The sequence below is a fragment of the Podarcis gaigeae genome (assembly GCF_964106915.1).
Source record: "Podarcis gaigeae genome assembly, chromosome: 8".
In the NCBI taxonomy this organism is placed as follows: Eukaryota; Metazoa; Chordata; class Lepidosauria; order Squamata; family Lacertidae; genus Podarcis; species Podarcis gaigeae.
In genome coordinates, this window is record NC_139684.1 from 68,844,459 (window position 1) to 68,857,698 (window position 13,240).

The 13,240-nt window shown below is 47.5% G+C and overlaps 1 protein-coding gene and 1 long non-coding RNA gene across 4 annotated transcripts in view; one reads left to right on the forward strand and one right to left on the reverse strand.

Annotated features, from left to right (window-relative positions):
- The window catches only part of NKAIN1 (sodium/potassium transporting ATPase interacting 1), a gene marked incomplete at its 3' end in the record, with an annotated part of 56,146 nt that extends 50,999 nt beyond the window's left edge, over positions 1-5,147 (reverse strand). For all 3 annotated transcript variants that reach the window (XR_014567139.1, XM_083750998.1, XM_083750999.1), the window contains exon 1: positions 4,337-5,147. Coding sequence is in view for 2 of the 3 variants with exons in the window: in XM_083750998.1 (XP_083607124.1) it covers positions 4,337-4,390 (54 nt within the window). The remainder of the gene's footprint in view (positions 1-4,336) is intronic.
- LOC310850012 overlaps positions 1-13,240 on the forward strand; it is an 88,189-nt gene that overhangs the window by 22,349 nt on the left and 52,600 nt on the right. The gene's annotated exons all lie outside the window — the stretch shown is intronic.

Genomic DNA, 13,240 nt, shown 5'->3' on the forward strand with positions numbered 1-13,240 from the left:
TCCCCTTCTCTGACCAACACTATGAGAACGGAACCTGGAGTCGCTCCAAGTATTGCTGGACTCCAACTCCCATCCTCCTAGACCAATGACCATGCTGGCTAGGGCTGATGGGAGTTGGAGTCCAGCAAGATCTGGACAGTCACAACTTCCCCAGTCTACCATGAAGCCACAACCCTTCTCCAGTTATAAATAGGAAAAGCTACCCCATTTTCATCTCTGTGCATTAGGCTGTTCATGTGGATGCATTTGAATGCTTTCTGTATACATGAGCAGGGAAGGTAGAATCAGTGCAACAAGTGGGCAGGGCTCTGTGTGCTCACTCCCGCTCCATGCATTTGGCTAGAATCATTTGATCAAGTCCAAGCAAGGGGAAAATCAATGATGTACCCAGCAGCAATAATTTTCTCTATGCCCAGAGCAAGTTGTGCAACTCGACTCTGACCATATTTACTAATGCACCAGCTTAAAGTGGAATTGCTTCCAAGCAAATTTACTTAGGGCTGCAGTTTTAATCTCCCTGCAAAGTGTTGAAACATACTCTACAAGCAAGTTTCAGCACAAAGAGGTGTTCACAATTTCTCTTTCATACGTTTACTAATGATGGGGGAAGGTGCTGACAGAGTCTCCTCCTCCCTGCCTCAGCCCTCATACAGTTGCAGGAAAGCTTAAAAGTGCCTCACAGTATCATAGAAATGTAAAGTTGGAAGGGACCATGAGGGTCATCTAGTCCAACCCCCTAAAATGCAGGAAACTTTTGCCCAATGTGGGGCTCAAACCCATGACCCTGAGATTAAGAGTCTCGCATTCTACCGACTGAGCTATCCACAGGGCCGTCTCTGTTCACTAGTGCAGATTTCACTCTGTAATAGTTTCCCTGGGTGCATACATTGAAAGGCAGCAGATGCAAAGCATACTTGGACAGATCCACTCCAGCCCAAAACAGCTATAAAACCTTTCACAGGCTCTCTTTTTCAAAAGACAGGATGGTGTAACAGCTAGAGAACTGCGCTGCAACCAGGGAAAACTGGTGGTAAGACTCCACTTGGCCATGAAGAGCTGTAGGTAACCTTTAGCCTGTCATTCACATGTGAACACTATACCAGGGGTGGGAAACTTCAGGCCTGGGGGGTCAAATGTGGCCTCCCAAACCTCTTGGGACTCTGATCGGCCACACCCCATTCCACAGACCACACCCTTGAGTGCTTCTGGTCTAGATGGAAAGTGTCACTGAACTGTGATAATACCTCTTTCCTGGAAGGAGGACCGGCAGGGTGTGTGTGTGTTATCCCTGGGAATCTCTGACTTAGAAACATAGAATTGTAGAGTTGGAAGGGACCCGACTTCTGCATGCTTGGAATGTAACCTGTTGCGCAAAGCTAAAACGTGCATCCGTTGCCCTGTCTACGTTTGCATCTGGCTCCATTGTGTAACCCTCGGGAGATTTCCCACAAGGGCATGTGGCCCTTGAAAAAGTTGTAACCATGAGCTTAGCATGGGAGGGGGGAAACCTGTGGCTCAAGAACTGCATGCAGCCTGCAGCATATTTGGGGAGGGGTAGGGGCCCAAAGGGAGAGAAAGGGGGCAGGAGTTGCAGGAGGAGGAAGCAGACAGAAAATCCAAAATGGGTGGAATAATGGAAGCAGGAGTGGGGAGCCCTCTGCAAGCCATTAGTTCAGACCTCTGGCAAGAGTGATCTTCCCTTCCTCTGTAGTCAGCTGAGCAGGGAGGAAGATCAAGAGTAGAAGGAGAGAGAGGGTGGCAGAGGGAGAGGGAGGGTGGAGAGATGCATGTTGCTCCATGCACTTTGGGTTTTGGCCTCACCCATCACCATCTTGTGGCCCATGAAATAATAATAATAAAGGGTTCTACAGCCCTGGATTAGCAACATGTGCAGACAAGGCTTGGGCTCGTCTGTTTCTCTCTCTTCTTTGGGCACAGCCACAAGGAGATCATTGGCTTTCACTTTTGTTTTCAGCTAAATGTGGAGACTCATGCTCACACCCAGATAAACTGTTGCCACCGTGCGCACAATGACCCAAGACAACTTCAAACCACAGTGAACGATTCCTGACACGTTTCACTAAACCACAGTTAACACTAAGCACAGATCAGACATGAACAGTAACCACGGCTAGCTGGAAAGAGGAGCAAATGCTTGCATGCTGTGTCTTGCGGCTGTGCTGGAAGAGGGATCACTCTCTCATGTCCGTCAACACAGACTAAGCTGTAGCATTACGCACAAACCAGGTGACTCTCTCTCAGCCTAACCAATCTTGCAGGGCCATTATGAAGATAAAATCATAGAGGAGATAACATATATGCTGCCCTGAGCTGGAAAAGTAGGATAAATACAATTGGCAACTGGCAATACAGATATGTGCCAAGCGTTATGCACGCCCATACAATTTTTGGAAGCAAATTGTCTCATGTAAGCCTGAGCACTGATCAAGACAGGCTAGGCAGCGAATGTATTTTGTATGAGAAAGAACTAAAGAACTCTCATGCAAAACTGAAGTACAAATAGCAATACACCTTTTGTTGGATCTCTTGTTGCTGCTTTGCTTTTTAAGTTTACATCTGGCTTCCAGGCAATATCAACGTTACACAATATCGACATTACCCAAGTCTCATTGATATTCCCCATAATAGAAGCATGAAATCACAGCATTCCACTTTTGCAGAGGCATTAACCCCTGTAATTCCTGTATAAATAGGAAGATCAGCCTTTCTAGAAACATAATCGACCCAAGCACTCCTTTTGTTCATTTGCTTGTAGGCTGTGTGGCTGTTTTAACATTGCCCTGGGAATGTTTTTAATAAACTAATTTAAATGGGCTTGTATTTTAAAAGCCATCTATTTGCATTGCTTGGCAAATATTGTTGGGATATTTCCTGGTTTCTTGCACTAACCAAGACTCGGTTAAGTCTGAATTTCATGGGGAACCTTTTCTCCCTCTGTTAACTTTATTATCCATTACTTAGATTGCACACCTATCTGCCTGTACTTTGTAGAATTCTGTGCTATCTAAAATTAAAACACAGGCAAGACAACAGGGGAAGGGGAAGCAGGTGTGGGTAAATGGAGGAATGCAAGTTTGTGTCCATAGCACATAACCAAGCTTATTTGTTTATTTTTCTTAGTAACCCATCTCCATTTCTGTTATGCGTCCTGATTCCTGAAGCATCCATTATTTCCAGTCCCACTTCTTTCCTCTGGTCCCAAGATCCAGGATGGATCTTTGGCCAACCACAAAATGAGAGGGGAAGCAGGGTGGTCAGATGCAAAGGAGGACGGGGCTTAATAATTACAGAAAAGAGGGAATGGCAACAACTAAAGGTGCAGGAGTCCTGTCCTCATCTGCATCTGGCTAGGAGCTTCTCATATGCATCCAGCAGAACTTCTGGAGATAGTGCTGAACTAGATAGATCTAGCAAAACAACATAAAGGTGAAAGGGGGGAAAGAGAGGCTTTATGTCATTCTACTGAGCAGACTTTTCCCTATCCTAGATCCAAAACTTGAGCTATTCTTTTCCTGCCCACCTTCACTGCGACGACCTGCCACCAGCAATCCTAAAACACACTTAGTAGGGGAAAGGTCACAGCTTACTGGTAGAGCATCAGCTTTGCATACAGAAGGTCCCAGGTTTGATCTCCAGGAAGGATTGGGAAAGGCTCCTGCCAGAAAACTTGGGGCAGCCGCTGCCAATCAGGGCAGACAATACTGAGCTAGGTGGACTAATGGTCTGTCTTAGTGCAAGACATCTTCCCCTGTAAGGAGCAAAGCCCCATGAAACACACCGGAATCGACTTTTTAAATGACTGCTTCTGTCTGCGATGCTCATCCACTCCAAAGCTAGTTAAAGTTTAAGGTCTCTCTTTTGCCATTTGCCTCCACTCTGCCAGTGCCTTGACTTTTTTCCTTTTTTCGTTTGTAAACCCGATGGCAAAGCCTCCCTCTTTTGGATTGGCGCGAGCCGCTTGGGAGGACAAGAGTTGCCTGAGAAGGCGGGCAAAATTGTAGGAAAGCCACAAGTTCCCTGAAACAAGGAACCCTAACGCCCCACCCACATCACCATCCTTGGCAAGCAGACGACCCCTTCGCCCCACTCTTGAACCACCAGCAGCGCCCTCTCCAGCCCACACCTCTCCAAAACAGGGCATAGGGGGTGGGCTGGAGGAAGTACTTTCCCCACCGCCGGCCCAGGGGGGCTTGGCAGCAAGGTCACCCACCCAAAGAGGAAGCAGCGATCACACACAAACACCGAGAAGGTAGCACAATAGAGGAGCGAGAGTGGGGAGGGCGAAGGAGAAGGGGCCGCCCTCGCTCCGCCTTACCAGTTGCAGGCAGCAGAAGCCCACCAGCGTGCAGCGCCCGTTGCATTTGCCCATGGCCGCGCTGGCGCGGAAGCCGCCTTACTCCGGTTGCAGCAGAAGCGGCAGCAGCAGCAGCAGCCCTCGGCCTCCCGTTGCCAGTGACAACCTCACTCAGAGGGCGCCCGAAAGCAGCAGCCGGCAGCCATCCTCGGCCATTGCGCTTCAAAACCAAAACGGCCGAGCCTTCTCCTTCCCTGCGCCTTGGCGAGCCTCCCCGACGCCGACGCCTTTTGTCTGGGGCCAGCCTTCGAGTTTCCAAAACCCCACAAAAAAGATAATGCGATCCAAAGGGGCGTTTTATCTTCGCCCAGCGCAGCACTTCCGAGGCTGCTGGAAGCTGGAAACCCCTCGCTCCATTGTAATGCGCGCGGCTAGGCGTGCGCGCCTTTGCTCCCTCTTGGATCAGAGCTCGCCCTCCATCTCCCGAGAGGGGAGGGGGGTGGAGAGGAGGGGGCGGCTCGGGGTGGGCCACACGAGCCGTCCGGGCTTTGCCCAATTTTGCATGGGGTGGGGGGTGGGAGTGCAGGAGCGAGGAGATCCTCTCCCGGCGCGCTCTCAACGAGCCCTCCTCGCCATTGTTTGCCCTCCTCGCCTCAAGACACACCCACGATTCCCCCTTGCAAAACAGTAACACTGAAAAGCGGCGTTTAAAAAAAAAGAGGAAACAGGGAAAAGAAGGGAGAATCCGCGCCGTCGGGAAAAGACAATCGAAAGCGGCAGGAATAATACAAACCACCCGCACCCCACCCCCCGCACCCCCACAACCACGTGGCTCTCTGGCTGAGCTCTGGGCGTGGAGAGCCGAGAGATTCTAGCCCCACCACCTGAAGGGCCGCCCCACCTCCTCCCTCCCGCCGTCCAATAAAGAATAGGGATGTCCTTTATTACCCAACCAAGCCCCCGCCCCCTCCTACAAGCTTTGTAGCTGCGGCTCTAACAGGAAACACTGGATGATGGAAGCGTGTGCGTAAAGTTGTTGTGGTGTTTATGTGTTATCCATCTCCCCATTTCTCTTTCCAAGGAACAGCCCTCAAGTAGTAACTAACTAGGGTCTAACTTATACATTTATTTATCTGTCTGCCCATGTACAGTAACTAGCAAGTACAGAGTTAATATTGTCTGTTATTATTTAATTACTTATTCATATATTTTTAAAATATACAGCGCTATTTTTCTAGAAAAAGAGATGTCAGAACTCACCATGATCACCTCCCTCATTGTCTTAGGATGGCAATGGCGCCCACCTGAGAGGTGCTGGAACTGAGTTCTGGCTGAAAAAAGCCCTGATTATATATCTAAAAAGTCAGAGCGCTTTACATCCATCATACATTACCTGAGTTGGAACAAAGACTCCACCCTTTAGCTAGTTCCTGTGGCTACTTTCATTTTCCTGCGTTGCCAATTGGATCAGTAAGCTGCCTCTTGGCGTCTGGACCTGGAAAACAAGAGTAACCTTGCTTGATCATAAATAAGAATGGAGAGTCTTGGAAGATGGGAGGATATAAATGTAACCAATGAATGCAATTCAAAAAGCCACCTTTGGACAATACAATGTAGTTGACCAACCAAACTGTCAGAACATCAGGTGCAACGTTTTAAGTTCTCCAGAACACATCAAGATAAGTAGGGAGGGAAAGCAATGCAATGTGAAGGAGCAAAGTGATGCTGACAGAAGTTCTTTAGCATTTTCTAACAGGCGGCCTGTGAGATAAACTGAAATGAATAGATAAACAGCTTCTGGTGACATGGGCTCTAGTCAACAACAGTTCATACTATAGATTTGTTGGCTTTTAAAGTATCGCAGGCTTGCAGGCTTCCCATGGACCACTGTGGGAAATAGCATTCAGGATTAGATAGAGACCTTTGACACGATAACACTCTTGTGCTCTTGCTTTCGCTGTTACAGACCAGCACAACTACCCCTTCCAAATCTATCTTCAGGAATGAAGAACAATGTTGTTGTCCTACAACTCCCATCACTGCTGAGCACTGGCCATGCTGGTCCAACAGAAGCCATCAAGGCTAGAACTAGGGAAACAGATCTCTGGGCAGAGCTGTCCCATGTTGCGAGTCAGACCACTGTCCCATCTAGCTTTGGATGGTATGGTGCAGATGTTGACAGCACTGGAGAAAAAACATTTTTCTTATAGCTGTTACAGCCATAACAAGAGGCTTTTGGACACGTTGTTCACCTGGGTCTGGGCTGGCTGGAGTCTTCTGCCTCTTCCATCCTTGCGCTCTTCAACACAAAACACAGGAAGGGCTGCAAGGTCATCAAGAGAATTCTGGAAACTAAGAGCACTCATGAATCTCTGAGGAGGGATCATTCTGACATCTTTGCCAGGCCCTGCATAGGTCATGCATAGGCCAGTCATTCTCCAGCATGATGGAAAGAGCATGGAAAGAAACCCTGGAATTGGTCCATTGGCCCTGCCATGGTTGTGGGGACAATGATTTACGTGAGAGATTCCACAGTTGCTACAGAGGAATTAAAACTTCAACAGCATTAAGGAAAGTGGTCGAAGCATGACTCTAGGCAGGTGCCTGTTAAAAATGTATGCCCCATTTCTCTGTCTCACCTGGGCATCAGGTACACAATAATTTTTTTAAAAGGAACAAATGTGAGATGTTCAGAACATCGTGTTTCTTTAAAAGTGGAACAGCAGAGCTCCCCACCACCATCACAAGATAGCCAAGGAATAGGAATTCAGCCATCAGATGTGCTAAAATGAAATGGCTTTTTACCTGGCCTCTGAAGGAGAGAGGCTAACTAAAGCTGCCATAAGAATGCAAGAAGAGCCTGCTGATCTATCTAGTCCGGCAGCCTGTTCTCACAGTGCTCATTCAGAGAACTGTGGGAAGCCCACAGGCAGGACCTAAGCACAACAACACTTGCCTCTCCTGAAGTTTTCAGCAACTGGTATTCAGAATCATACTGCCTTCTGCTGTGGAGGTTAGAACACAGCCATCAGGGTTAGTAGCCAGAGAGTCCTGAGGCATATGGTTCTGTAGTCCAGTGATCCAAAAGGGACCATTTAATCCCTGGAAGGAAGTATGATCTCCATCAAAGGTCTGAATAGCAACCACCCCCTGCTTCCAACACTCTCATTTTTAAATTTTTGGTGTATTGTTGCTGTTGGGGTTTTAAAATATGCATTCTTTGTTGCTATTTCAGGAAGGAGCTTTTCTGATCATGGAATACTTCCTCCTGTGTGGTGTTATGGGGGTTCTCTTGTTCCTCCAGAGTGGATTTGAGGAAGGCACTGTGAGTGGATAGGGAAGGAGGAAAGCCCTATTGCGCTAGCAAGGAGTCCTTGTCATGGGTTCTGCTAGCACACCAAGTTATTTCTGTTGTTTTATTTATTAATTTGCATTCATTATTGCTGTTAGCTACTGCGGGCATGATTCATGGGGAGATGGGGTATAAATCTTCCTGCTACATAAATAAAAGGACACATTCTACTCATGTAAAAACACACTGATTCCTGGACTGTCCGCAGGCCGGATTTAGAAGGTGATTTGGCCGGATCCGGCCCCCGGGCCTTAGGTTGCCTATCCATGGAATAAGGCAATATGTTTATGGCCAAAGTGTGGAAACTGATCTACCGTGCGGCTGGAGGAAAGAGGAGAGAAGGAATTTTATTATCTTCCAATGCATGCAAAAACAATTATACCGCTTAGCGGTAATGATGGCCGTGGAAGTGAATAATGACAGGCTGAAATGAAAGTAAGTGTGTGAGAGACACAGAACACAAATGTGCCCACAGTTGCATTTTCAGTGCCATCGCCTTCTCATCAGTACAGGCAAGGGTGTGTGTGTGTGTGTGTGTGTGTGTGTGTGTCTGTGTGGTGTTGGTGTCTCGCCCAGCCTGCTTCAGATTTCGCACATGCAAAGTCAGTCCTGGCACTGAGAGTCATTTGGTGGGGAGGGTCAGTTATTGGATCCCTTCTAGGCACTGATCCTGTATCCAGTAAGGATTGGAATCTAGTTGCAGTGGAACCTGCCAGATGGATGCCTTTGTTCAGATAATAGCTTCCACTGGCCAGTTAAGTGCTCCCATCAGCACTTCAAAGAGGTGTAGCAATTGCTACAACTATCTGACATTGTCCCGTCCCTGTCCCCATCCCCCCCCCTGCCGCCTAGCTGGTGAGCAGGGGGGGGGGAGCAATATGGAGATGGATCCAAGCTCTGTGCTGGACCCAAATCCATGACTAATGGAGAAGCACAATCTTTTGTGATGTAAATTGCCCTGAGCCGCTGGCCTGTTGTTGTTTAGTCGTGTCTGACTCTTTTTTGTGACCCCATGGACCAGAGCACACCAGGCACTCCTGTCTTCCACTGCCTCCCGCAGTTTGGTCAAACTCATGCTCTGACAGTAAGAGCTGTTTGACAGTGGAATTTGCTGCCAAGGAGTGTGGTGGAGTCTCCTTCTTTGGAGGTCTTTAAGCAGAGGCTTGACAACCATATGTCAGGAGTGCTCTGATGGTGTTTCCTGCTTGGCAGGGGGTTGGACTCGATGGCCCTTGTGGTCTCTTCCAACTCTATGATTCTATGATTCTATGCTGGTAGCTTCAAGAACACTATCCAACCATCTTGTCCTCTGTCGTCCCCTTCTCCTTGTGCCCTCCATCTTTCCCAACACCAGGGTCTTTTCCTGGGAGTCTTCTCTTCTCATGAGGTGGCCTACATGGTGGCAAGTCAGTATGTCAAGTCCAAAGTTCAAAGTCTGGGGGTCAAGCCATACAAGCAAAGTCCAAAGGTCATGAAACACAGTCCAGGGTCAGTCCAAGTAAGCTAAGCCTGAAGCCCAGCAGTCAGAATACAGTCCAGTGTCAAACCCATAGAGGTCCAGGAGCAGCCAAGCCAAGGTCCATCAACATGGGCAGTTGAGTAGATACAGCATCTCAGCTCTGCTTCCCTTTGGTGCTTTGCATGCTGACTGCAGCATCTGGGCTTGACGAGGCAGGTTACACTCACCTGTTCTGAGCCAGCTCCAGCTGAGGAATCACACCCCTCCTCCCAGAGCTAGCGAGCCCCACTTGGCCAGCTAGGGAGCTGGGCTGTGGACCCTTGCCTGCCTCAGCCTCCTAGAGTGCCCCTTGTGTGTTCGTGGAGACAGAGGCCCCTCTGTTTCTGGTTATGGATCCTAGTTCTCTGGTTCCTGTGCACTGACTCCCCCCCCCCCATCTTCCGTCACTCTATGAGTACTTCCTTTCCCCATCCCTTCCTTGCCCCGGTGTGTCTCAGTCCTGGCTTCATCCCTCGCTGGGATCCTCGTCCTCCTCCCCGTCACCCTGCTAGTTCATGACATTAATGCTGTGCGCCTCTCCATCATATGCTTAGGCTGTATATGTGGGTAAATAAAACCATATATCTAGCTCAGTCCCATCTGCGCTCACTGGCAGGGAACATTCTCAGCCCCACCTGGATTGAACCCAGGGCAAAACTGATGCTTAACCACTGGGGTATATGACCTTCCCTTGGAGGTTGTGGGCAATCCTTGACTGGAGGCTAAATGGTCATCTGCTAGTGATGCTGTAGCTGCATCCTGCATTGTATCCTTTACCACTGAGCAAGGGCTTGGGGGATATTCCTTCCACAATCCCTTTTATTAAAATTCTATGCAGAAATCGTCCTCTTAGTGTAACTAGGCCATTGCTCTGCAATGGTAACCCTAGTCTTCAGTCATTCTTTTCTGTTCCACTCTTATTGTTTATTCTTTACTTCCTTATAGTTTTCGGACTGTCCCATTAGTTTTGCTCCCCCAGGTTACAAAGCAGAAAGACCTCACCATGATTGCTTTCTTCCCAAGGCTGTTCTCCACAAAACCTGCCCTAGTCACTGCCCTAGTTTCCATCTTGAAAGCAAAGGCATCTCCTGGGGACAGCTTCTGCTGGATAAACCACAGTTGGAACCTGAACCCCCATAGCAGACAAAGAGAAATTAATGAACCTGTAGGTGGAGGCAAGGAGGAGGTGAATCTGAAGAATAGCATCTATATATCACATCTTCTAAAACAGCTAACCTTTTCTTCAGGCTGAGGGCTAATGTTGTCCCATGGGTGACTCTACAGGAGCTGCATGTCAAAGTGTGTGTGCTTGACGTTTCAAAGTGTGTGTAGTGGATGTCTAGAATCTGGATGTTGCCTTGTTCTGATTATCGGGCACTCAGCTGCCAGCTGGCCACTTATTTTAGACCATCAGTAATGGAGGTCAAGTAAAAGCTATATTATGCTGGATGCTGCTGCATCATTATGCAATGTAGAAAAGTTTTAATGGCTGGGTCATTGATGGAAATAATGGGTGCAATAATGGAGATAATGGGCAGGTCAGTGGAATGCCAGTCACACCCACCTGCCTAAAATCAAAACTGATTTGTTCATCCTGAACCTGACATTTGTTTTGTTTTATTGATTTATAAGAAGATATACATAACCGCAATAATGATAGACCACCACCACGTTGCAGATACAGTGACCATCTAAGTACACAAATCATAAAAGATAAGGGAATACAAGGCTTCCAGATGCCCCAGTACCTATGCACGCAAAATTGATGCTTCTATGAAATATATTTCAATGTAATAAATTCCTCCAGGCATTGTTTAATACCTCTTTCTTAAAAAAGCACATGGTGTACAATAAAACCCTTGGAACATCACACAATTATAAAATCATAAAATGCAGAATTCATTACCAACAAATCAATTCTCTAAAAAAATGATGGGCAAAAAAAAACCATTTTCAATAAGAGATGAGAGATCAGAATTGTAGGTGTTGGTTTGAGTTCAGTAGGAATAGTGTTCCAAATGGCAGCTGCGGCTACACTAAAAGCCTTAGCTCACGTACAAACTAAAGAAATATAATCTAAATGCGGAATGGTCAGGAGGGCTTCTTTCAATGACCGCAGAGATTTGGTCGGCATACAAAGGACAAGACATTCAGGTTACCTGGTCCTAGGCCAAAGGTGAGGTGCTTTTCTTTCTTTCTTTCTTTCTTTCTTTCTTTCTTTCTTTCTTTCTTTCTTTCTTTCTTTTTCTTCCTTGGCTCCATGGACCAGATCCTTGTAAGGATCAGGCTTGTTAACAGGTGGGCAGGATCTCTTTGGCACATCTGGCTCAAGCAGGATCACTTTCCCTTTACATCAACTATTGGGGGAGAGGAATTCCTGCACAGTGTTGAGCTCGGGTGTGTGAAAGAGTTCTCTGCTTGGAGCTCTCTGGCATGCCTAGACCAAAGAGGATCAGCATTGGCTAACATGAAGGAGGAGCAATCCTGCTCAGCACTGGGTCCCTGCTCTGTGCAGTGCTCCAAAGGTTCCCAACAACCAGCTGGTCAGGCTTTTGGCAAGCCCTGCCCTTATCTGTATGATGTCAGTTGTGGGGCAGGTGGACGTGAATTGCCCAGTATGGCCTCATGGCCTTGGAGAGCCAGGCTTGGCATGTGGACTGGAGGTTTCCCACCCCTGTTCTGAGCCATCTATGGCTTTACACACTAGCAGTTCAAGGCACAGTAGAGGGTCAGAAAGTTGTATTTGGTCTTGTTTGCATTATGTGCATTCAATGCAAGTGTAGTGTTTCTGTGTGTTGGCTTCTGCAGCCCCATGAGACTTGCTCAGCCTGAGCTTCTCCTAAAGACACCATAAATCTCTAGCATTCTCTTAGTGTGCTTTCTTAAGTGCCTCCAGGAAAGCTCCTTATTGCTCAGTTCAAAACAGTGGGTGGAATTCAGTGTAGTGCTAAGGAGATCATTCAGTTAGTGCATGCATTTCTGCTTGTCCGACGGAACCACCTTCCCTTTCCTCCCACAGCATGCTGCTCCAACAGATTTCCCAACCCTCCAGAGTAGATTTGGGGGATACTTGGGGGGGGCAACCCCTTTGTACTAGCAAGAGCCCTTCCTCTGCCTTCTGCTAGTGGAACAAGGTAAGTTAATCTGGCTCCATATGTTATCACCAGGGGGGTGGGGAGGTGGAAATAGCAATAGGGTTTGCAGGGAAACAAGACTAACGTAAAGTTTTCCTGCATTCATGCTTCATTCTTCTCTGTTAATTGTTCAGCCTACTTAGACCCTGTGTACTCTGCATCTAGCATTACTGACCTCCAATGACTGAAGAGAACACATGTACCCACTGGCTGAGGCTCACTTTTGCTTAATCAGCATATTCCTTCCTTCAAATGTCCTAAAATGCCTCAAGACAAAGAGGCAACTGAGTCTTGTGGCAAAACTCCAAAGCAGTTGGCATGGAAATGGTAAAACGATAATCTAAGACAAAAGGGAGTAGAATATTGTCTAAAACTACATATACCTTGCCCAGTTCTGTGGGAGATTGAGGCAGTAGGCAGTGAACAGGCAGGGTTTAGTCAAGAGGAGAGCATTCAGGACCTTGGACAGCTCCAAGGAGCCCTACTGAGGCAAAAGAAGTTGTTTCTGCAAAGAGCTACAGCCGACTTATATAGGCTGACCAGATCTACCATGTGTGAAACTCCAACCCTCTCGAGGAGCTGGCTGACTGGTTAAAAGGACTTCACCTTAAGCTGCTGCTGGTGCTGTTGATAAATTTGTATGTCTCTCTTCATTTGTAGATCTCAGGGCAGTTCACAACATAAAAATACAAGATAAAAAACCCAAAACACATAATAAAAACAAAAAATAAACCAATGATGTCCCCACCCCCAAGTTGAATCTTACTTAGGAGACAGCATCTGAGAGCAACCAGCTTCCTTAGGGGAAAGCCATAACCTTATCCTCACTGCCACTATGTGCCCACAGCATTCCTCACCAGAAGGGACTTCTTAATGGTGGGGCTGACCCTGCAGCTCAGGGAAATGGAGTTTCAGAGGCACAGTACTTTCAAAAACATTCA